The sequence below is a fragment of the Manacus candei genome, unplaced genomic scaffold (genome assembly GCF_025592945.1).
Source record: "Manacus candei isolate 608988 ecotype Guabito, Panama unplaced genomic scaffold, ASM2559294v1 h1tg000153l, whole genome shotgun sequence".
NCBI classification, from domain to species: Eukaryota; Metazoa; Chordata; class Aves; order Passeriformes; family Pipridae; genus Manacus; species Manacus candei.
In genome coordinates this window covers 3700169-3724799 of record NW_026138201.1, presented here as the reverse complement: position 1 = coordinate 3724799, position 24631 = coordinate 3700169, and the positions used below count along the sequence as shown (strand labels likewise).

The window sequence follows — 24631 nt, the reverse complement described above, 5'->3', positions numbered from 1 at the left end:
TTAAAACATTGTACAACTATTCCTGAAATCGAAGGGTTCTTTGCCGCACCCCTCACGCAGGTGGCTGAGAGGGCCGAGCGGCCCCGGCGGGGCGGTCCCGCCTACGCACCGCCCCACAGCGCCCGCCCCGCTCCAGCCCCGCTCAGCGCCGCGGCCCTTTCCCAGCTTCATATCCGCTGTTCCCTTTCCCTCCGCAGCGCCATGCGGGTCTGTCCTCGTTCCGCGCTGCTCCTGGTGTTGCTGGGGGTGCTGCGCCATGGCGGTGCCTCAGGTGAGGGCGGCGAGAGGCGCGGGGGGCTGGCCGGGCTGTGGCCGCCATTAAGCGGCCGCTGGAGCCCCGGCTGGTACCGGGAGCAGGGAGGTTGTTCCCGGGTTAATGCCCAGCGGGATGGAGGGGAAAGGGATTGTTGCGAGTGCAGAGCCTTTTGGGGGTGTCCCAGGTCGTGGTGGGGCGACCCGCAGCTGTCCGGAGGGATCAGCGCTGCCTGCGGAGCTGGGGAAGCGCAGTGGGTATTCTTCGTTATCTTCATCTTCCGCGGGGAAAGTGAGAACAACCCTCTCCCTTTCTTCCCCCCCCCCCCCTTTTTTTAGTTTTACAGCTTAGTTGCTGTGAACGCCATAATTTTCACTCTTAGTGGATAAAAAGGAATAATTTTAGCGATGCCGTTGCAGGGATGCGGTGCAGGTGATGGGTCTGGTGCAGGGCTGTGTCCCTCCTACAGGAACAAGGTGGCGTTCAGTACCCGTGAATATGAGTGTGTAAGGGAATAAGCTTAAAAAGTGTTCGAGGCGTATTGGTTGGTTTGTTGGTTTGTTGGTTTTGACCATGTACAGGTGGTCATGAGTTCCCACCACCCAGTGAATGGTGGGTTGCAAACCACTGTCATTGTGAAAGGTAAGGAAATGAGTTAGACCTCCTACAATTTGCAGCTTGTTTCCTAAAGTTACTTCTTGTGCTGATCTAATCTGATTTTATTTGGCATGGGCTTTTTTTTTTTTTTTGGTAATTTCCCTGCATTTCTGCTTGTGACGAAAATAGGAGTCCGCAATTAAGTGCACTGTAATTATTGTTTGGGAAGACTTAACAGTTGCTTACTTATTTCTGGTTAAACTATTATCTGTTCAAATAAAGGAAAAAATAAACAGTTTCCTCTCAGAGATAATTCAGAGATAAGCAGGCAGTCCCTCACATTAGGGCTGATATAAGCTTCCTCCTCTTATTTTTGCTATATATTTGAACTTGCTTCTAATCATAGAATGGTGTGGCACCTTAAAGATCATCTCATTCCAACCCCCTCTCATGGGCAGGGACACTTCCCGGTAGGTCAATGCCCCATCCAACCTGGCCTTGAGTGAATGAAGCTTTATTGTGCCAAAGGAGACTCTTGGGATACTTTGTAAAGCTTCAGGACAGCGTTTGGAACCACTCCCACGTGTGGAAGGCTTCTCTCGGCAGAGAACCCCCCAGTCTCAACCCAAGATCTTAGTCCAGAGCCAAGGATTCCCTGCTTCTCACAGGCCTTAAAAGCTGGTGTGAGGATGAAGGCTCAGGGTTCTTAGACCTTAATATTTATATTAAAAGATGCTGACAAACACTCTGTCTCCTGCACTTGATTGAAAATGGGTCACGTGTTGAGTAATTTTTTTACAGTATGTAAAATGCAAAACAACTGTGGGACTAAGTGAACTGCTTTGCCTGTTGCTGTATTTCCTTGCAGGATTGAAGGTGGAGAGGGCAAGTATTTCCCTCGTGGAAAGCTAATAAACTGTGTAATTTGTGTGCCAATGTCTAACTGATCATTAGGCCCTTGAAACAAGGACACTTTGTTTAATGGTTCACTGATTTGAAATTGTCTTGTGGTTATTTAGTTGTGGACACCCAGTCTGCAGGGATGGGCTCTCCTAATACTAGAAGATCCTGCTTCATTTGAAAAGTGCTGATAAGTAAAATCTGTGCAGGATGGCCTATGTTACCTCTCTGGGGTTCTGGTGGGCTGCAGCTCTCCAAGTTTATTGTTTGTGCAGAAATGGTTGATATATCCTGTTTGTTACCTTCCAGGGAACTCCACCTCTTTGTTACATCCAAACTGGATTGTTTAGTGTGGGAAAAACTAAAGTGAATTCACAGTGTAACCGGGACTGAGCGATGCCCTCTTTTGTGAAGGGAGCTTATCTGGGTGGAACTTGTTTGTGCTGGCTGTTTAGTCTATGCAGAGACAGTATTTTAAAATAAGAGGTTTACACAAAGCTCTGCCCTCACTTTTCAGGCTGTGAAGACCTCCAGCTTGGTGAACAGAATAGTCTTCTGGGATGGGAATCATGATGATGATGACAAGCCACACTCTGTGGTATCATTTGCTTTAAACATCAAACTGCTCTAAGCCTGAGTCTCAGTACACATACAGTTAAAGTTTAGGAGTTTTCATAAGTCTTCTTGCTTCTTTTGGGGGCAGGGTGGGTGCTGTCTTTTTTGGGGGAATTCACTGGTGTGGGAAGACAAGAGACCTTATAGCAGGACTGTCCTGTGCATCCCTGTGTGCATGGCCTTGCAGGTGTGATAGGATGTGGCTCCTGGCTTCGTTCTGTGAAGTAACTGTATGCTGATGTTTTCTTTACTCAAGCTGGTTTCCAGTCTGAGCTTGCATCTCATCTTCATTAAGTATCTCCATGTGACTACTTACTGATGCACTCTCTACACTGGGAGGTGCTCCCTAACTCTCCCAGCTCACTTAAAGAAGGTTATTCTGCATATCCAGTGCAAGGTGGTTGTCAGGGTATCTTCTCTGACTGCAGAGAACCTCTTTGTCTGAGGGAAGCGTAGTGTTTGAGTGTGGCTCTGTAGGTGAAGACTGTCGCTGTGTGGGAAGCAATGGCATTTCTTCAGTTGTGTTTCTTATCCAGAACCTGTGTGGGTAACACTTAGTGCTGGTGGGGAATGGCACTTGGCTGTTGGAGCTGGGAATGTGTTTTACTCAAAGCATGGAAGGAACTGAGAGCCTGGCGCTGAATCAGCATGATGGAAATGGTTCCAGCTGGGTGTTGCCTGTTGGGGAAAGTGTGTGTCACAGGGATAACAAGAGCTGGTACTCTGGAGTTGATTCCAGTGTTGCTTGGAGTTAGGAATAACGGCTTTTGATCTCAGAAGAGCCCAAAAGGTTCAATTTCTTTGCTGTCTGTACTGGTTTTGTCCTTCATGTGACAGAAAAGCTCCAATATGGAGTGACAGTGGCCTGTTTGCCTGTGTCCGCCAGCTCCATATGCAGGACTGTCTGTGCCCCAGATCCATGCTGGCATTGCTATAAGGAGTAGTACTTACTCAGTGCTCCATCTGTGCTCAGTGTCAGTAACTCTGACTTCCTCTGGGTGTGTGTTCACCTGATAAGCTCTGTGACACTGGGGGTTCCTCTCTTGTGTCTCATCCAAAGCTGTTCTGACCGTTACAGTTCTCCCTAAAGGCAAGGAAGGAGAGGCAGCCTGGCATCTTGGAGTGCTTCCAGACCTTTGCTGTTGGAAGCAATAAAAAATGTTGGGATGCCTGGATTTTGCTCCTGGTTTTGTTGCTGACTTGATGGGCCAAGTGCATCTGTGTGGGGTGGTGTTATTGGTGCTGCTGGTCCTGTTTGGTGGGTTACCTCCAGGAGGGTCCAGCTTGCCCAGAGGAGAAGGTTGGATGCAAAATACTTGTCTGATGGGTGGAGCTGTTCCTGCTCTTCTGCCCAGACATAGGGATGAAATGTGTATCACATGCACTGCTCCAGGAGCACTTATGCAAACAGTAAAGCAATGTAGAGCACCATACCTTAATTAACACGCTAATTAAACTTGAGACAGTGTGCTGACACTCAGAGTCTCATGATCACATTGAAGCAGTGGCTGTGTGTGTTGCTGACGAATCTGCCCTTATTTATGTAGGGGCCTCTGAGTATGAGCACGGAGTGGAGGTGAGGAACAAGGCAGAGCAATGCAGCTCGCTGCCCTTGATGTAGATCACAGAGAGGATATGTATGGTTTCAGCTTTGTTTTCTTTGAAAGACATCTAAGCATGAACATCTTGCGGTTCAGGAAACTGCTGAAGTTCTGAGAGATCAAAGAAAGATGTTTTCCCTGCGTTCTGAGCTTTCACTTCAAATTTCTGAGCATGTAGATGCATATTTGGTGCCTTGTGAGTGCTTTTCTTTAGCAGTCGTGCTGCTGGTTGCCTTTCTGGTAGGACTTGAGCTGATGGGGAAAGAGATCTGGTGAAGGGGAAGGTATCTGAATGCTGAGAATCAGGAAGTGAAGAATACACAAAGCTCTATTTGTAGCTTTAATTTTACATTAATTACTGTTTGAAAACCTGACATAAAAATGTTTTCTACCTTAACACAACTGCAGATGACGGAACAGAAGAACAGAGATTTTTTTGCCTCACAGATGGTTTATGATCCCCATATTTCAGCTGAGGTTTTATTGGTGATGCAGCACTGGTATTAACTGAATGTTGGGAGTGAGCATGTAAGGGCTGAAATTTCTTCCTTCACTGTGAGATGAGGGTTGGAGCTCCCTTCTGACATATCATCAAGAGGCCAAGAAGCTGACCAAGGATGCCAACGACCAGCCAGAGAACCTTGTGGATTCTGTGTGGCTGCATCTTTTTCCTTCCTTGGCATCCCCTGTCCCTCCAGAGCCCAGCACGGGGAGAAGCCCGGCTTGCTTGCAGGACTTGAAGGACAAGCCAAAGCTGATTCTCAGAGGTCTTCTATCCTGGGTCATGTGGTTCTTTTCAAGTTAAAATGGCAGTGGATCACGAGGTTGTGCTCATCGTAGGGAGAAATGGTCTGGGGTGTGTGTAGGAAAAATTAGCCAGATTTTTAGATGCAGAAGTCGGGATCCAACAATCCTAATGATGACAAATAACTGGGAGCAAAAAACTTGTGAAATAGCTGAAGGTGGGTAAGGGTACATCTTTAAGCTACAGCTTTGACTCTGTGTTGTGGAAGTGGACTCCAATTCCCATGGGCTGTGGGAATTCACCAGGAGGTCTAATGGATATTGTGCAAGTTTGCTGGCTAATATGGACACACTTGCATTTCCCAAAGATCAGTCCTCAGTATCCTTCCTTGTTGTCTCTTTGGAGTGTTACTGGCTAGTTGGCTGCAGCTGGTGAGCTCAGTATCGAATCCTGAGCTCCTGGCAGGAATGCCCATGTGTTTAGGTGAGGCCCTTAGGGCAGGTTCCCTGGCTGTGCCTGTTCCTGTAGGTGCATCCCAGAAACCTTGGGACAGCTTACAGGGCAAGAGGAGCACAAAGCAACATCCTGCCCTGCTCCCAGGCTTTGCTCTGGACAAAAAAAAACCATCCAAGTGTTTTCCTTTTTTTTGTAAAGCAGGTCTTCTTGAGCTCTCCTTGGGAAAATTCAGGAATGTACTCCTTAACCAGACCAGCCCAGTGGAAGCTGTGATCAGGAACATCGGCAGCAATGTGACTGTTGTTGTTTTTCAAGTGCATGCCCAGCAGAGTGATGTGGTGATATCCTTTGATAAGGTAAGAGTGGCTCTTCTGCTCCTAAGCGCTGCTTTTCCTTCCACAAAGGAATTGGCTCTGATACCTGTAGGACTGTTGAGCTGAAGCTGTGTAAATAATGTATCTTACCTGGGCAGTGTTGCTGTAGCTTCAGAAATCCTTCGTTGTACTCACATGTCATAGCTGCTGTTTTGAAGGACTGACTGATAAAGGAATTTCAGAGCTGGCTTAAAAATGTTTCAAAGCTCTTTATTTGGTGGAAGTGGTGCTTTTTACATGTGCCTTCTGACTGCTCTTGTCAGATTAAAACCAGATCCATTCAAGTGTTTGCCAGATGCCTTGGACATGATCACTTGGGGATGTTTAGTCGTCTGCTGTTTGTGTGGCTTGGATCTGGCCACTACAGATGTGATGTCTTCCTATCTCGGCTCCTTGTCCTGGATCTAATTCTCCTTTGACACATGGAGAAGTTCCTTCGCAGTGCTCCAGTGAAGGCTGCTACTTCTAGATAACAATATAAGTATTCCTGCTGCTGTGCACTGCATCCCAGCAATGATGGGACAGACTGAGGCTGATGTAAAATATGATTTTGTTGTTGTTATGGTGTTGTGAGGCTCTGGCTAGTGTTTGAACAGAGCATTCACTGAGCTGAAGGTGGTAGATGGAGATCTGACAGCTGTCATCCAGTTTTTCTCTCTCCATCAGTATCTTCCACTTGAGAAGGTACTGAGTGCCAAGAAGAATCCTGGGAAGCTTAAAAGATGAACGACCTGTATCACAAGTCCCCCAGCTCAACCATCTTTGTACTGGTGGAAGGGCCAGGATCACGGGGCTGAGGCATTACTGGGACCCCTGATCAGTCTTTGCTTGCCTCTAGTAGAACCTTCTGCTGCCAGTTCAGATCCACAGGCCAAGGGCAGTGATGCATAAATACATCTGTACTGCTTTTAGGGCTGGTCTGCCTCTAGAAACATGAAGTTGAGCCAGACCTTGAAGTCTGCCAGGAACAAAGTGCTTCCTTACAGTGTTGCCTCAGGTAGCTGTGGCTGCCTTGGACAAAAGCAAACTTTGCATTCTGAAGAACAGATTTGCCTGTAGGTCAGTTGGTTCCAGCCATGTGAGTGTGACTTTGCCATTGTTGCCTGATCTCTCCTGCAGAGTCCTGGTTCTGGAAGGGATGGGTGATGGGGGCAGTAGCTGACCTGGCCCCAAACACACCTGGCATGGCTGGTGTTAAGCCAGTCATCTCCCTTCTGGGGGAGATAGTGAGGTGCTGCTGTACATTGGTTCCCAGAATGCTTCCTTGGTGCCATCTCACATTTTGTGAGGGATATTCCAGTCCTGTTACACTTCTACTCAATCCGTAGCCGGACTTTAACCAGGTGGAGCCTCATCTGTGGCAACTGGCACTGACATGTGCCTGGCAGGTCTGTGGCAAGAATGGCCTCCTGTCATACATCAAACTGTGGCAGAAATCCTCTCCAGGAGAACTGCTTGTTTATGTAATTTCTTTCTGCCCAGACTCCATCTGTGAACAGCTCAGGAGTTGGAGTGGACAGAGGGTTGGTGTCCATCCTCCGGCCTCAGCAGACCGTGTGCACGTGGTACCTGCGGGCACTGGATGCTGGGCAGGTGCTCAGCACAGCCATCTCCATTCCCTACATGGAGAAAGGTATGTTCTCGTTCCCTGGGAAGGGATGCTGACCTTTCAGAGGTGATAGTCTTCTGTGGTGGAAATTTGATGGAGATGCCAGAAGTTCTTTTGAAATGGGCTGAAAAGGTTTATTGTCACTGCTGAGCTGTGAGTTGTGGGTAGGATGGTCTGTGGTTTTGCCATGACTGCAGCCTTAGAGTAAAAAACTGTTGTGCATGTCCTGGAATCACAGGTTTGTTTGGGTGGGAAGGGACCCTAAAGATCATCTCATTCCAACACCCTTGCCATGGGCAGGGACACCTTCCACTAGCCCAGGTTGCTCAGAGCCCCATCCAACCTGGCCTGGAACACTTCCAGGGATGGGGCAGCCACAGCTTCTCTGGGCAACCTGTGCCAGGGCCTCCCCACCCTCACAGAGAAGAATTTCTTCAAAATATCCAATCTAAACCTGCTCTCTGTCATTGTGAAGCCATTCCCTCTTGTCCTGTCACTCCAGGGCCTTGTAAACAGTCCCTCTCCAGCTTTATTGTAGGCCCCCCTTTCCTTCTCGCAGCTGAACAACTCTGACTCTGTCAGCCTGTCTTCACAGGAGAGGTGCTGCAGGCCCAGAACCTGACCATTTTCTGTGCCCGCAAGTGCTTAACTACAGTTACCTTTTCTGTGTTCTAGATCCCATTCCTGGAGGCTGCAATCTAGAGTTTGACTTGGAAGTGGATCCAAATCTTTACCTGGACTATACATTGGTTGATATACACATCAAGTTTGCCCCTGCAAACTTAGGATATACCAGGTGTGTGGAAGAACTTGAGAGTGCTCAGCAACTGTGCTGTATTTGGCCAGGGTGCTGAAACAGGGTTCTGCCCAGATGGCTGAACCATCCAGGAATCTTGTTTACTGGAACAAATGTACATGGCGAAAGGGGGGAGGGGGAGAGGTTAGACGTGAGGGAGATAAAAGTTGAGAGTTGCATCTTGCAGGAGAGGTGGTGCAACTTCAGAAGTGTAAGCAGCCAGCAAATACTGGACTTCCCCATTCCTCATAATGACTGAGGAGCAATTCTGGGTTACAGGCAGTTTTATTTCTTTACGGAGACTGAGGCACGATAAGGACCCAGAGGTTTGTTTAACTTGAGACTTCCAAGTTCAAAGCCATTATTTCCTGAATGCTGCCTGGGATCATGGCTGGGCCCGTGACTGATGTGCTTGTGGTTGCAGGGGAGCAAACCCCCCGTCCTGTGACTCGGGGACAGGGCAGAGCTCGCGGTGGCGGCTGCGCTATGATGTCTACCAGTACTTCCTGCCTGAGAACGACCTGTCTGAGATGGTGCTCGTGAGCCACATCAGGAAGATGTCTGAGGTGCAGAGTATCAAAGCCAATGGCATTAAGGTCAGTCTGAGGCCTGCTGTGCCAGGCACGTGGCAGTGGTGCTGTCTTAAATGCCATACAAATATTCCTTACTTCCCCAGATGCTCACTCTGACAACTGATGACAAGACCAATATCTACTTTTCCTCGCTTCCCGGGCAAGGTGTGATCTACAATGTCATAGTTTGGGATCCCCTCTGGAACACTTCTGCTGCCTACATCCCTGTGCACACATATGCCTGCAGCTTTGCTGACCTGGTGGATAACTGCTCTTCCCTCAGTAAGTTGGGATTTGTATGTCCGTGCCAGCTCCCCTGGAGCTCGTTGTGCTCCAACATGTAGATATGAACTTAGATATTTATGTCATGGTGCTGTGAGATTACACTGCATGTGTTTTGTTACTTTATGGTCAATTTGCTCCTTGATGGAGGAGAAAGTCTGGAATGATAAAGTAAGGCTGAGAACAATTAGCAGTTGAAGGTTTAACTTAATGGAGGTTTAATATGTGGGGTTAACAGTAGCAACTTGCTACTCTGTAGTGCTGCTCCAGCTTTTCCCATTTGAACTGGATACATAATCTTAAATCCCTTGTAGGATGGTAGATGCTGGATGTGAAGGTGAAGTAATAAAACACAAGCCAGATTAGGGTCCAGCCTGATTTTTCTAACTGGTGCTGACAGGAATCAGTAACCTGCAAGTGTTTTGAAAGGAGGGAGTCACAGAATAAGCATAAAGGTAATGTCAGCAATAGTGAAATTACTACAAAGTTATAAAATGATGGAATTTGAGCAGAAACAGAGCAAAGCTGCCACTCCCATTATGATTTGCAGAAGGGACATGAAAATTGTGAGAATTTGGTTCAGAAAGTAAGATTTGTTCTAATAATTTTTTTTCTTATACTCTAACACCAATAATTGTTGTCAAACTCCATGAGACAAATTACTAAGGCTAAGCCTCTCTTCCCTAACCCAGACCACATGGAAAATGTGGTTTCTTTCTTTAAATAGCTTAAATACCAGTAGAGTTGTTGCCTGGAAGACAGAGGTCAGCCCTGCTGGTATGCTGATGATCCTTTTTGTGGCATGGGAAATCTCTCCAAGGGAGATGATGGGGAGGCTGCAGTGCAGAAGGCAGTGGCTGCTGCCTGGGCACTAATCCCATGGCACGGATTTTTATAGACGATTGAATGTTAGTTGTTTTTTTTTTTCTAAAGCTGAGCAGAGAATTTTCAGCCAAAGATGTATCTGTGTTATAAACAAATTACAGACACTTAACTGATTATTCAAGGACTGAAGTTTCTGTAACAAGGATTTCTTAATCAATCTGGAACTACTCCAGTTGTTGGCACTACTGGGTGCAATGCTGTAGTAACCCTTTCTCTCTCCTTGCAGGTAAACTCTCTACCAAAGTGTTCTTCACTGCTTTTGCTGTTCTTGGTCTTTTCACCTGCTTTTTTGGGCACAGATTCTGGAAAACAGGTCCTGAATGTTTGCTTTTTCTCATCTCCTAAGTCTGATTGGAATTTTGTGAATATAATTTGTAACTTAGAATGGTGATGTTGATGGTGATTCCATGCCAGTTAGGTCCATTGCTTTGATTTTACAGTATCTGAGCAGAGTAAGTTGGTATGGAAAGAACAGAAACATAGAATTAGGGTGCATGCTGGGCAATATAGATATAAATATGTCATTTTTCGCTATTTGAAGTGCTTGAGGACACCCCTTTCCAGAAAAAAAAAGTCACTAAATACTTATTCCTTCCTCTCTAGACTTGTTCTTCATGGGCTTCATAGTCTCAGCATTCTTCTTCTTTGTGTTCATCACAAGGGTCACTGGCCTTGGTTATGATGGTGAGTAGATGTGTCAGGACACCCCAGGCTCTTCCCAAAAGATTGTTGTTATGAATCCCTCAGGTAAAAGCTCAGTTTTATCAGGAAGGATGGGAGGGTGATACCTCAGGTCTTGAGCTGAGCTCTAACTACCACAATAGCTGAATACGCAGCAGAGTGTTTTGCTTCCAGTATCAAAGTGATGCAGAGTTAAAAGCTGCAACTCTAGAACACAAATTTTATTTATCCAAGGAAGATACAGGTTTTGGAACAGACTTCCTCCTACTTCTTTTGCAATGGGTAGACCTGTGTTTCAGATCAAACACAGATTTCAGCTGTAAAATGGAAGTAGAAGGTCTGCACTCACTCTAGTAGCAAGAATTAGTTATTTTTTACTTATTTTATGTTTATTTTTTGATACATGTTGCAAAAAGCCAAACAAGAGTGTAAGTAAAGCTGCTGAAGTTCTCAGAGTGTGGGAATTCCCTCTTTTCTCTCCCAGTGCGTCTCATTTTGACGGCAGCGGCTGGAATTGTTGGGGGGCTGCTCTTGGCTGGGAGCTGGTGGAGATTTGGCTCTGTCCTGCTCTGCATGTTTGTTGTTGGACTCGTGCTGGGATTTCTCTTTGTGTCCATGCTCTTCTTCACTCCTCTAGGTAAGCACTGAAATACTGATGTCATCAGGGCCTTTAAAAAGACTTTAAAAGACACAAAAGCCAGAAGAATTTGTTGCTTTGTGTTGTGATGGTGGCCCTTGCACCATACTCTGGAGTAAAACCTAAATAGATGCAGGTTTTAGCTCAGAAACCCATACAGGCTTCTAACCCCTAAACTCAGGGGCAACAGCTCCCTGGTACTTTTCTTTCTTACCAGATGAGTAACATGGACCTCATCAAAAATGTTTGGTTCAGGACAAGATCTGCTGTCCCAACCCAGAGCACAGAGACTGTGCTCAGCTGGGGCAGCCTAACTGTTCTTGTTCTTGTCTAACTGTTCCAGTCTATATTAAGCAGTCAGCATTTGAGCTCAAAAGCTGAGCTTTCCAACAATGTATTGTTGAAACTCCAGGTATTTCTTAATGTACAGAATTTTGGGGTAAAAAAGCTCACCCCCAACCACTTGCAATAAAGGAAATGTTTCACTAACTGGTAAATGTGGTGTCTTTGCAGGAGACTACAGGGTGTTCCGTGATGATGTGGTGTTCTGGGTGACCTTCACTTCTGTGGCCTTGATGGTTCCAGTGCTTTTTGTTGGCTGCCCAAGAATTGTGAGTACTCTGTGCCCTCACCTCAGGAGGAGAGAGGGAGGAAGGGGTGTCAGATTGTGTCATCTTGTGGGATATGTGTTGAAAACTTAACAGCTTCAAGGAACTCAGCACAGGACCAGTTTCAGGCAGTTCCTGTTCAGCTCCACTTGTGCTAAATGGTCCCTAAGCCAAGGAATGTTGTCCACAGCATCCCCCAGCACCTCATTTAGTTGGGTTCTGTCTTAACAGGATTGCTGGAGAGGTGTGAGCAGCCAATTCCTCACAGAAGAACTGATAATACAAAATAGTTGCCCAGAGAAGCTGTGGCTGCCCCATCCCTGGAAGTGTCCAAGGCCAGTTGGATGGGGCTCTGAGCAACGTGGTCCAGTGGAAGGTGTCCCTACCCATGGCAGGGGGTTGGAACTGGATGGTCTTTAAAGTCCCTTCCAACACAAACCATCCTGTGATTCCTTGATTCTACTGTCATGGGGAATAAAGAGTGTTTCTCAGTCTCCTAAAGCTGTGGTTTGTCTCCCTTCCAGCTGAACATCCTGGCTTCTGGAATAGTGGGCTCTTACACAGTAGTCCTTGCAATTGCTTGTTATGTCTACACAAGCCTTGCCTACATCACCTTGGACCTGCTCCGAAGGGTCCTCAATGACTACTTCAACAGAGCTTACACCAATGTGCCTTTCCAGAGGAACGGTGAGTCCTCCTGGGACTTCTCTCTCTTTTTAAAGAGGAATCACTGACTCTGCTTCTGTTGTGAACAGGGAGCGAGGGCAGGAAGGGGTGGAAAGAGAACATGTGGGTATGTGGAGACAAGATGTCATTTCTGTCACTGAACTTGTTCAGTGTTTGTGCGTGGGAAAGGAAGGAATGTTCGGCTGTGGTGCAGGAATCTGTTTTCCTTTTTTCCAGACCTGATTATCCTGTCAGTGTGGGCAATGCTGGCCCTCAGTGGGGTGACTGTGCAGCTGCGTCGGGAGAGGAGTGAGGTGCCCTTCCCACCACACCCCTATCTCACCTGGAAGCGGGAAAGGGAGCGTAGGAGCACCAATATCCTGGACCCCAGCCATCACATCCCTCCCCTGAGAGAGAGGATCCACAACAAGCTGCTGCACATCAAAGAGTTCTTTCAGAAAGACCAGCCGGCTGGGGAGAGAACTCCACTGCTTCTGTAACGTGGCACGACTGGTGGGAACAGAGAGGAAGGACCTTGGAATGGCAAGATGATTCCCAGCAAACCAGGCAGTGGTGCAGGGTTTACCACTGCTCCTTTGTCCTGCTGATTGAGAGGTTTGCCCAGCAGGAGCAGTTCCTGTCAGTACACACTACATGCCCTCTGTGGCTCAACTGTAACGTGCTCGTGTCCAGCTGCAGGGCCTTGTCCTCGGGGTTCATCTCAGGGTGGTCTAGGTTGCTCTTTGGGTGTGGGGAGTGTCAAACAGCCCTTGGAAAGCAACCTGGACCATCCTGGCTGTTCCCTTGTGTGTGGGAATCACTGCTAAGGTACTGCCTGGGTCACTCCTGAGTGTGTCCAGCTGCCAGGGCAGAGACAAGGACATACCCAGGAGTTCCAGCAGGAGCTGCAGCATCACCTCGTACAGGTACAGAATGTGTGGCTGCAGGCACAGCCATTCCCAGCAGAGTTCCTGAGCCTTGCAGGCTGGACCAAGAGACTTGAGTTTAAACTGCACTGAATGAACTGTTGTCCGTGTGCACTCCAGGGCTCGGGATGTGGACCTGACCTGGGATGAGAAGACTCTCCCTCCTTTGGGTGGTTCTGTAGCAAGCTGGTCATCTGCTCTGTGTGCAGAGGTGATTGCCAAGAGAACACGAGAAGTTTGTCTCCCTGTTTGCTTTCTGAACAGCCTGTGTCTTGTCTCTGCTCTGATATGATCTCTTCCTTTGAAGGTGCTGTTATAAAAGAAAAAAACCAAGTAAGCTCTTTGTAGCCAGTGGCAATTTTTTTCCCTGGAGTTGGCTGAAACACTAATGTTTATTTTTAATCATCTTTTAATTTTGCCTGTCAGGGATGTGAAAACAGCATTCAGCCAGCAAAATACTGACCAGGATCTCTGCTGACTGAATGTATTCCTTACCTATTGGAATTGCTTCTGCCCAAAGCAGAATGTGGGATAAAAGCAGATGAGGGACCACTCTTGTGTCCAGTGGAGGATTGGGATCTCGTGTGGTGGCTTTATTCCCTTCCTAAAAACCAAAACCAAAGGTGGTTGAAGTGTTGCATCCTGTATCCTGATACAGGTTATAGTGACTCTTCCTTCTCCCTGGTTTTGAGCCTTTAGCAAGGGCAGCCAAGTGCACAGTCCTTCCTTTATGGAACCTCCATGAGGACATTCCCCAGTGGTGGAAGCTGAAGTTCTCAGCCCCTGCTTTAAATTTTGGTAGTGAGTAAGTGAGAAACAACTCTTCCTAAGGAAACTGGTTTCTCTGGGAGCTTAGTTGGAAGTTAAAACACCCTGGCAATAAAAGGCTGGCAATTAATGACTTTAACATGACTTTTCTTCAAGGAGTGAAAGCTCAGTGACACAGTGTCTGAGGTGACTGAACTCTCCTGAAGTTTAGGGAGACAAATCCCGTGGTTGCTTGGAGCTGGAACAGCAAAGCAAGGCTGAAATCCTGCAGTTTGGGGCTTGTTTCCCTGTGCTGTTGTGCGGGATAAAGGAGGTGCTCTTCCCTGGGTCTCACTGACTGATCCTGAGCAGTCCCTGCCCTGGATGATGGCAAGGAGCAAACACTTGTGGTCTAGAAATGCTCTTAACCGTGTTTACCATGGTGGGGTTTTTATAATTGCTGTGATTAACGTCATGCAAGAAACAAGCCTAACTCGAATTTTCTATGTCTTTTATAATAAAGATGTCTTTTGGAAAGAATGGTGGAACTGAAGGGCGCTCTCTGAATCCAGTGATGGTTTTACAGCTGAGTCTCTGCCTTGGATCTTGTATGGATAGTTTGCTTGGAAAAATTTAGTCTTCCCAAGGGGTGAGGTGGGGGAGCTGGGCTGACCTGTCCTATAGATCTATGGCTGCAGTGACACCCAGAGGCTGGAGTGTGGAATGTTCTCTGGGAAGCCACTGAGGAAGTGCATGACCCAAGGAACCTTTTTTGGGATGGCTTTGCCAGACCAGGTTCTAGAGAACAAAGAAACGATCCTGTTCTTTGGAATGTTGCCAGTACACATCTGGTGGTTGTCCCTTCCCACTGCTTGGATTAGCAGGTTTGGTGTTAGAGTTTCCTCTAGGAACAACAGCTCCAGTAACACTTTTGTTTGTCCAACAGGTGCTCAGTGTTTCTAACACTTGTTTTCCTGCTCTCAGGCCCTGCCTGCTCCAGTCCACAGCTCCAGGCACCCAGCTGGCTCTGGGGGAGGCAGCAAGGCTTTGTCCTACCATGCTGGGAAGAAGAGAATTCCAGAGCAGAGCAACAAAGGAGCTCGTTTTGGGGGTGAGAGGGAGTGGTAGGAGCACAAGGTCATGTAAAACTTCCCTGCCTGCTCAGAACTGGCTTTTCACAAAAGCACCTGTAGCAATTTTTCCATGTTATCTGGTGCAACAACATTATCTAATGGGCTTAAAATGAGCTGGATTGTTTTTTTAAAATCCTGAATGCTGAGGGGGAACAAAAACCACGTGCGGGAAGCAGAAAAGCTCAGGAACACTGAAAAGAATTTTTTAAATGACTCATCATGTGCTACTCAGTGAATTCCTGGCGAGCCAAACAGCAGCTGCCTCCTACAATACTCAAGCTGTGCTTTTTTCTTTCCAAGACTGAAAAGTTGCACTGAGTGTTTCCTTAACAGTTGGTTAATGAAGAAAGGCTGAGAGAAGGTGGCCTTTGGACACCTCCAGCTGAATGTTGTTCCTGCTGCATCTCCTTGTTCTTTCACTTTTGGTTTCTGGTGCCACTTTTGGACCTTGATGCTCCTTCCTGACCAACAGTGTGGAAAGGGCTGGTAAACAAGTGTGATGTGGAAACTTCTCCACCACATTCCTTCCCTTCCAGCCTTGCTTTAATCATGGAAACATCTGTGTTTTCAGTCAGCTTTATTGATAAAATAAGTTTCCTGTACAGTACACAATTCTAGCCATAAATCCTTTCCAAGCCATCTGAGTTACAAAAATAACAGGTATGCCACGAAAAAGTCACTCCACACACTGTGAAGGCTCTTCAGAATCCTGAAGTGATCAGGGCAGGGGGGTGAGAGGGGAGACATATCAAATGTGAGGGCTGGGAGTAGATAAATTAAGTCACATTTCTCTTCAATTTACAAAAATAAACACTAATCAAGTATTATTTCATAATAGAACAACCTCCAAGTATTGCCACAGACCAACAACCCTTCTCTGGAGTCAGAAGTCTAGCCAGAATTCAGCCATGGAGCTGCATCAGCATCCAAGGGGTGGAAATGTCTCTGACACCAGTCAGTGGCTGAAAAGATGCTTCCAGAAACAGGAACTTCAGCAACTGAACCCAAAATCTCTCATAAAGTTTGCAGCAACAGAACACTCCAGTGAAAAAAAGATGTTGCTTCTGGCAAGCCACGGCAGAAATGCAAAATCTAAATCAGAGCAGCACTGGCAAGGTTTTACAGAAAATAACAGCAGGCAAGAATATTCTGTGCTGGAGCTAAAATGTTCCCCCAAAAATTTCCCTTGGATGTTGAGCAAGTTTGGAAATGGTTCTAACTTTGTTTCCATGCAGGTGGATGTCCTCAGCGTGTTGTTAAGCCTAGAAGGTGCTCTGGGAGGAGAAGCAGCAGTTTCTCCATTTATAAAATGTGCTGTGAAAATGAGCTGATTTATCTGTCCTTTCTGCATATAAATTAATGGAGGCCCAGGAAGCTGGATTTAAACTGGCACCTTTGGAAGTGCTGGATCTAAGTTCCTTCTGTGTTGTTGTCACTGAAAATCGAACTTGCCTAAGGGGTAATTTCAGAATAGTTCAGCTCTGCTTAACTCACCTTAAAACCTTTTTGGTGACTGGTTGGTACTGAAGAAAGGGAAAATCAGAATATTAATTGCAGGCTGCCAACCTTGCCCTGAGCTGCTCCTCCTCCCACCCACCTTTCTGCAGCCACTGCTTGGGTGCTATCCAGTTGCTATTTCCCAGTTAGGAAGTTTAGTCCCATCTATTCCTTCTCCAGTGTGGCCTTTTCTGCTTCTGTGCCCTTTCAATCAAACAGGTTTGTTGCAAAATGAGGATTTATTAAAAAAAGAAACCAAAGGAAAAAATGTGGATCGTGCACAAAGCATATTCATAAGTTACTCCTTTTTAGCCGGAGATTGGACTTGAAATCTTACCTTTTCTTATAGAATAGTTGCACTGAAACTTTGCATGAGCAATAACTTATATAAGTTATTTGAAATCTCACCTTTTATCTGCAAAATGATTTCATATAAAAGGAATTCCCATGAATCTGTTTCCTGCTGCAGTCAGACCTATGGCAATGAGTCTGTCACACCAATGTAATTTATTTCACACAGTATAAAAGCCACTGAGCTGGAGTTTGACACATCCTCTTGCTGGTGCCCTATTCAAGAACAAGTGCTTGACCAGTGAGCCCTGATGCTCCGTTGGGAAAGTATGCAATTGAGGCTTTCTGGTTCCCACAGTCCTTAGCTTTTCCTCAGGCTCAAATCACTGCTTGTCACTAATCCTGACAGGGAGGTGCTCTCTGACGCATCCTCTTTCTTGAGGTTCAGAAACGATTCTCTAGTGATTTGGAGGATTTCTCTCAAGCCTTTGTTTTCTTGCTAAAACCAGAAAGAACAAGGCATTTAACAGGACTCCAGGAAGAAATCATGGGAATTACATTAGCAACCTTCCCTCTACTCCAAACTAGTGCAAAAGGATTAAAATCCTTTATCTTCTGCAACTGAGAACATCAGGTTTCTGACCCTTCTGCTCTGTTATGGCTCCCCTCTGCACCCCACCTTGAGAGAAAGCTGGAGTGGCGAAATGGCACTTGCACCCCTCCAACCAGGGAAGTGTAACACAAGAGGAACTCCACAGAAGCAGCTGTGCTGCCATTCCCTGCCTTGCTCCCTGTTGCAGTGGTGTTCCACCCTCACCTCGAGCTGGGTGATGCGTTCCTGCTCTTTGCAGCCGTGCCTCTCATCGATCTCAATGGCCTTTCTCATCACTGCTGCCATTTCGGTGATCTGGTCCACATGCACCTGCAGGTCCTGACACAGAAAGGGTCAGTAATATATTAATTTAGCAATATATTTAACAAAATGAAGCATTAAATGTGCCTCATTTTAACTGCTGTGACAATTTATTAACACACACCTAAATTTTGGAAAATAAGCTCCCACGGTACGAGGCCACCATGGTCCTGTTTATTCCAATCAATCTGGTTTGTCCCACATTGACCCCTTTTATCAGAAGTTTCTTAACTGTGTCTTCCACGGCCTCCAAATGGAGTCAGCCCGGTGCTTGCCTTGCCAAGGCCTTCCTGTGCAGCAGGAATTGCTGTGTATCATTTGGGATATGCAAAACAACTCAGCTGAGAGCAGCAGGGTCTGCAACATTCTTTCCAGTTGGAAACCTAATCCCCAGGACCAGCCCATGGACATTTATCTCTTCAGGACACCAGAGGCAGTGGTCATCCTTTCGATGTCCTGTCTTAGGAAACTCACATCTGTCCTTCAGTCTTTTTTTAGATACTTCTGCTTGAATCCACCTCCAATTCCAGCTTATGTGGGATCTGGGTTTCAGAGGTTCAGGAAACACGGAAGGGTCACTGCTGCCTTTCTCTGCAGAGCCTCTGAATTCCCTCTGGAATTCACTGCTGCCCAGTTAAACCAGAGAGTGGAATAGTGTTCCCAGAAGCTTTTGTCTTGCATTGTCTTTTTCTCCACTTGTCTTTTATTCCAACTGTACTATGATGCCAAGTCTTTGTCATGCCCAAGCCCTAATTCAGCTGCTTCCTCCTCCAGTGCCCACTCCCATGGGAGGGGCCAGGGAAAAACTTGCTGTAAATCTTCATTTGCTGCTCAGTTTCCAGTGCAGGTGATGACAGGAAACATTTTTTCAAAGAAATCCCAAATTTAGCTTGGCAGGAAGCTGTGGTCAGGCAGGGATAAGCCTTGAGAAGGGCTGTGGGTTTCAGATATCCTGCTCTCCTCCCTCCTTCCTATTTTCCAGCTTCTGTGCCTCAGGATCATTATGACTTCAGGCCTGTTCCAAGGTCATTGATGTCAGATCAGATATTAACAGAAATCAATGATCTCCTGTAAACAGGCACTAAAGGTAAGAGCTGGCACTTGAGGAAACAGCCCTTTCTGGTACCTAACAAGAGCGTTTAAAAAGTGCTTCAAGACTGTTTAACCTTACTTAATGTGAAGGCTGAGCAGGAGAAAAAGTAATGAAATTCCAGAATCCTAAATGTCAGGTTAAGGGTAATAAATCCCTTTTGTCAGGCATTCTTGTGGGATCAGGTTTAACAAAAATGTAGAAGCCTAAATCTCCAGTCTCTCTATAATATTGTGTGATATTATTTTTTCTTTTTTTTTTTCTTTTTCCCCAAGCTTTTAATCCACTGGAGTGCTCCTAAATGAAATTTCCAAGTCCATTTGAGGATGGATATAATTTTACTTTCCTGTGTTGGTGCTCCTGAGTCTGTAAGAGCTGTTATACCATGTGCTGAGGTAATTTCTTCTGTAAAGGATCTATACCTGTCCTTTTGTAGGATTTTATGCTATAGTTCGAATCCAGTAATGTTTTTCAATATTCCAAAGGGCTTTTGAAATATATTTTTTTAAAATTTATGATATTTAAGGTAAAAATATTTGAATATTGGATTTAAAAAGCTTGTTCTTCCTAGTAAGCACAGGTTCACTAATTATGTGTTGGAGTCAAGAGCATTAAGCTAAAACCAGTCTAAAAATGTGAACATCACTGAGATCTGGCAGTGCAATAGGACAGTTGCCTTAAAGATCAAAGTAAAACATAAGTAAATTAAGTAGATACGGCAATGAAATGCTACTTGTTTAAAGTTTAAATAAGTGAGAAGCTGGTAAGGTTGAGTTACTCAATTGCTTAAGTTTCCTGTTTGTGTTGCATGGACTGGATTACAAAAATTAAGACTTGTTGGTAGTACAGTGATATAAAAAGTGAGACAAAGTAAGCTTTGGACTAATCCACTATGAAGTGTTAATTTAAAAAAACAAAGGCAAAAACCTCAATGAAGTTCTTACCTTGGAATGTTGCTCTTTTAGCTTTGTTATTATACTTGGGTCATCTTTTTTGCTGGCCATAAGCAGCCTGAACATCTGTTCTCTGTACTTGCTCATGATGAGCTCCAGAGCAGACTGATGCTCCTCCAGAGATGTGCGTAGTTCTGCCAACAGGATTTAAACTTCAGTTAGAGCTTAACAAAGAACCAAGACAGGAGGAGAAGTACATTCCTAGTGTACAGAATTCCAGAAGGAATTACACAACTGTGCTTACACCACAACTTGTTCTGACTGCTCCTAAGTTAGTTGTTTTTAGCAGTGGGAAAACACATCTCCAAACAGATCCCTCTATTGCAGAATTAAGTTCTATTTATCTCCTCACTGTTTCCAGTGGTGCAACTGGAACTTGGAAAGGATAGAATTTTCACGTTTTACCTTTATTTTCCTGCTGCAATTCCCTAATCTGTCTGTTTTCCTGCTGGATCCCCATCACCAGCGTGGACCGAGGGCGATGTCTTGCTACTTCATTGAGCTCTTGGATTTCTTCTTGGTACTGGGTATTGAAAAAACCAACAAGGCACAACATATTGAGTAAACAAAGGCTGACATTACACAGCAGTTAACAAAGCACCACTTCTGTCAGTCAGGGTCTGTAACCAGCAAGACAGTGTTTGGTTTTAAATAATAATATCAAACGCACAAAGGTGTTGTTGACATGCTGTCCTCTAGAGACATAAAACCATCACCTTTGTTTTTAAACAAGTTTCACTCCATAGATATGTGTAGCGGGTGTTATTTATGCAGGTCAAGTTCACCATCAGGTAATTTAGAACTGATAGAGATGTGGTAGAGACAAACCATGAGGTCATTAACCTCTCTATACTCACTGTGGCTTCCCAGTCCCTTAAACCACAAGACTGTGGGTACAAGTCACACAGATCCAAGTGAGTGGATCCTGACTCCCAACAGAAGGGTAAATTCAGTACTCTTGATCTGAAACCATGAAGCCTCGGCATGACGAGTTTTACAGGGCTGAATCACATGCAGGGTTTTATTATTTTATAGCCCCGTTAAGATATCCTGTGTTTTATTAATGTGACAGGATGAACTCCCATATGGAAAGTCAGGAGACACCTTTAGGTTCTCCAGGAGTTCTCTACTGAAATCTACTCAATCTAACGACATGCCTTGACCATCAGAACAGAAATGATCACAAGTGAGAAAACCTTTTCACAGGATCCAACGATACAAACAACCTATTTTTAGGTGGCAGTCACACCTACAATAAAACACCTCTGGCATTAAAGGATTACCCGACACTGTACTGATTCTACAGCAGCACAGAGGTGACGGGAAATTCCATGCTGATGTCCCAGTGGAGTAACTAAGGTTGGGAAGCAAACCTGTTTCATGGCCTCGACCCTCTTGTTGAGCGCCGTGGTCTGTTCGATGAGCGCCTCGGCCGCGCTGTCGTGTTCCCGCAGCCGCTCCACCAGTGCCTTCGCGTCCGCCAGCGCCTTCTCGATCGTGCAGCTCATTTCTGAACATCACAAACCGTCATTTCCACCACACCCCCCAGTCGCTACGCACACAACTATCTGCGGGATAGAGCTTTGTTTTTTAGCCTGAAGCAGCTGGATACAACCTCCTGACAGTAGGATAATTAAGGTGTAAATCCAGGTTTACAGCAGGTTGGAAGATTTTGATGCGTTAAATTGGCAGAGAAGGAACAGCTCAAACTGATGGAGAAAACTGCTCAGGAAAAGCTCAGAGAATTAAATTTCTTCATGTCTATAAATGAACACAAACATCACTGCCTGGAATGGAACTGTGAAATTTTCTGCAGGATGGAGAAAGACAGCGAGGAAAAGGACCGACTGCGTAATTAAAATACCAGCTTCCAATTGCAGTAGTTGTTGAGAGAAATTACTTATGGCCACAATTGCCAAGCTTGCATTTCCAAAACACTGACCTTTACACTGAATTTTTTTTGTATTCATGTTTAGTCGATTAAGTTTCAAAACCTTTTTCATTTTCTTTTCAGAAACCTTGCACTTGTTCTACTGAGAAGGAAATCTACTTCAATTCCTTCAGCATCAGACAGCAGGGATAAAGGTTTATGAGTTATGAGACTTATTGATATCAGGCTTCATATTTGCTTTAGGAAATGTTCTAAGGCACAGCAAGAATCAGCTAAACCCATTTCTTAGCCAGGCTGTTTGGGAAAGTAAAGATTTTTGTAAGGATTAAAGATTATTGAGTCTTTCCTGAGCTACATGGAAAAAAATTGCTTCAAGTTGATTTTTTTTAACTTTTTCAGGCACATTTACAAATCATAGTACAGGATCTTTATGCCAAGCTTAAAGAAATCCTCAAATTTACCTCAACTGACCTTCTCCCACTGTCCTGGGTAAGTAGTGGAAGGAAGGATATTTCAACCACCAGAAATTAAACCTGCGTTTTCTGGGATTATGTGTGTTATCAAAAACATCCGGATTTTGGCACACAGATTCCTACGACCATTCCTAATGTTGATTCTTTCCTGTTTGTTTATCAAACAGCATTTTCATTTAAATTGCCATCTGATGTATCTGAGGTATCAAGTTCTTCAGCAAAGAACTACCTGAGTTATCACTGGTAGTTCATTTATTCACTCTAACAGTTTAAGTTCTTTTCAATATTAAACAGAAAGGAATCATTGTGCATTGTTTTTAGGGATCTGCTTTCCCTGCTCCTCCTTCCAGTCTCAGATTCCTACTGGACCACAGAAATATCCCAGACAAGAGATGACTTTCCAACTTGCTGAACAGCTGCAGGAATTGATTTAATGAGATCCATGTTTGAGTGAAAGGCTGGTCTTCAGATTTTCCTTAATTCACGGTCCATGTGTAAACAATTCAAAATTCTTTCTGGCTGCCTATGACAAACAAAACCTTTGCCTTATCCTGCAGTTGAGCTAAACCTGGGAGTTAACCTGGACAGTCGGGGGGAAAAACCCCCAATTAATTAAATATAATTGATTTAAACAAATTCGTATGGTATATTATTTTTATGAGCATGACTACAGGAACTAAATTTAATTATTCCTGAACTCTGCCCTACAAGAGATGCCCAGTTCAGAGCAACCTTGTCAACAGGTAGCAGAGCAACAACTCAGCCCAGCAACACTCCTCCTACACATCCATTCCCTGGCACTTCCTGCTATTTACTAATGGCTTCCATTAGCACACTGAAGAAAAAACAACACTAAATAATAAAGATTTTTGTGCAATTATTTAGTTTTCTGTCTCTTCTTTCCTTCGTATCCTCACTGGAAACCTCATTTTCCCACAGCTCCAGGTTTTACCACAGTGACCAGCTGGGCAGCGCTGAGCCAGGATGCAGTTTCAAAGGAATTCAGGCGGATGCAGAAGTCCACCAGCATTCCCGGTGGGACAGGGGCATCCTTGGGGTGTCATCGCCACACTCCCGCCGTGACAGGACCATCCCGGGGGTGTCACCGCCGGGAGCGTCGCGCCCTCCCCTCCCTCCCCCCCCCAAAACCCGCCGCCATCGCGACACCAGTGCCTGCCAGGACGAGCATCTGAGAGGTCCCTCGCCCGTCCCCGCTCGCGGGTCTGATGGAGGTGGGGGGGCTCCTCTTCCCTCACGGCGCCCCAGCCGTAGGACGGGCCGCCGCGCTCCCGATCGTCCGGCTGCGGCCCCTGCGGCGCCCCTTGTTCCCACGAACCCCTCAGGATACTCACTCATGCCCGGGGCTCCGGCGGCGCCGGGGTGAGCCCGGAGCGGCCCCGGCCGGTGACAAATGGCGGCCTGAGGGGCTGCGTCGTGCACCCGCCAGGGGGCGCTGCAGCACCGGCCGTGCGCTGCTCTCGCGAGAGGACACCCCGCCCCCGCTCCATCACCGCTCCGCCCAAACTCTCGCGAGAGGTCTCGGCGCGCTCCCTGGGCCTCCCGAGGCGGGTTGGAGCCAAACTCGGGAAATTTGTTTTAAAATTGTTGATAAGCAGCTGCACCGGGACAGGGGTGATTAACGTATTGCGTTGTGAGCTGGGATAGGCTGGCTGTTGGGATCGCCTTCTTCCCTGTGAGGGTGGTGAGGCCCTGGCACAGGTTGCCCAGAGAAGCTGTGGCTGCCCCATCCCTGGAAGTGTCCAAAGCCAGGTTGGAGCAACCTGGAATAGTGGAAGGTGTCCTTGCCCACGGCAGGGGGTTGGAACTGGGTTATCTTTAAGGTCCCTTCCAACCAGCAAACGGGGTCGAGTACTAATTAACAGACAAGTTATGTAACGTGCGACCAATGACCGCTGGTGCCCTTCTTTGTTAAAATGTAAAAATAGCGTGACGTTTCAAAGAACAGGGAGTTTTCTGTGGGAGCAAACTGGAATAAAGCACAGAAATCCCCCACAAACGGCAATGAAGCAGAGTATTCCCTCAAAGACTGGGATAAAGCAGAGGATTCCCAGGCAGCCTGGAATAAAACACAGAATTCCCTCAGAGACCGAAATATAAGCAAAGAATTTCTTCGCAGACTGGATTAAAGGAGAAAATTCCCTCACAAACGGGAATAAAGCAGAGAATTCCTTCATAGACTGCAATAAAACACAGAATTCCCTCACAAACCGGAACAAAACACCCGACACTCTCTCCGCGGGGCGCGCACCGCGGTCACAGATCTCGCGAGACCTCACCCTCTCCTGCACTGGTCCCGCCCTGAGGGCTGCCCTGAGCTCTCGCGAGATCCTGCGGCGCGCGCTCCGGGCGGGGCGAGGGCCCGGAGGGCACCGGGGCCGGGATCGGGACGGGGACAAGGAGTGGGAGCAGCACGAGGAGC

The 24631-nt window shown here is 46.3% G+C and overlaps 2 protein-coding genes across 5 annotated transcripts; one reads left to right on the top strand and one right to left on the bottom strand.

Moving 5' to 3' along the window:
• The first annotated feature begins 36 nt into the window (after nucleotides 1–36).
• On the top strand, nucleotides 37–13006 carry TM7SF3 (transmembrane 7 superfamily member 3). The gene is made up of 12 exons (XM_051772434.1): nucleotides 37–271; nucleotides 5369–5523; nucleotides 7024–7174; nucleotides 7826–7946; nucleotides 8371–8542; nucleotides 8623–8800; nucleotides 9912–9998; nucleotides 10289–10369; nucleotides 10851–11003; nucleotides 11517–11614; nucleotides 12136–12298; nucleotides 12515–13006. The coding sequence occupies exons 1-12, from the start codon at nucleotides 202–204 to the stop codon at nucleotides 12775–12777; spliced, it is 1692 nt and encodes a 563-aa protein (XP_051628394.1). The 5' UTR covers nucleotides 37–201; the 3' UTR covers nucleotides 12778–13006.
• A 2639-nt stretch (nucleotides 13007–15645) lies between these two features.
• Nucleotides 15646–24452, bottom strand: FGFR1OP2 (FGFR1 oncogene partner 2). 4 transcript variants are annotated; one of them, XM_051772488.1, is made up of 6 exons: nucleotides 24434–24452; nucleotides 21201–21337; nucleotides 20233–20350; nucleotides 19819–19961; nucleotides 17689–17802; nucleotides 15646–17370 (listed from the first exon to the last, which is right to left on the bottom strand). In XM_051772488.1, exons 2-6 carry the CDS (start codon nucleotides 21333–21335, stop codon nucleotides 17233–17235), a joined length of 648 nt encoding a protein of 215 aa, XP_051628448.1. In that variant the 5' UTR covers nucleotides 21336–21337; nucleotides 24434–24452; the 3' UTR covers nucleotides 15646–17232. The 4 variants fall into 4 exon arrangements, with proteins under 4 accessions (XP_051628448.1, XP_051628452.1, XP_051628449.1 ...); XM_051772492.1 differs by having other exon boundaries at nucleotides 24421–24439; XM_051772489.1 differs by lacking the exon at nucleotides 24434–24452 and adding an exon at nucleotides 23544–23677.
• Nucleotides 24453–24631: the final 179 nt, after the last annotated feature.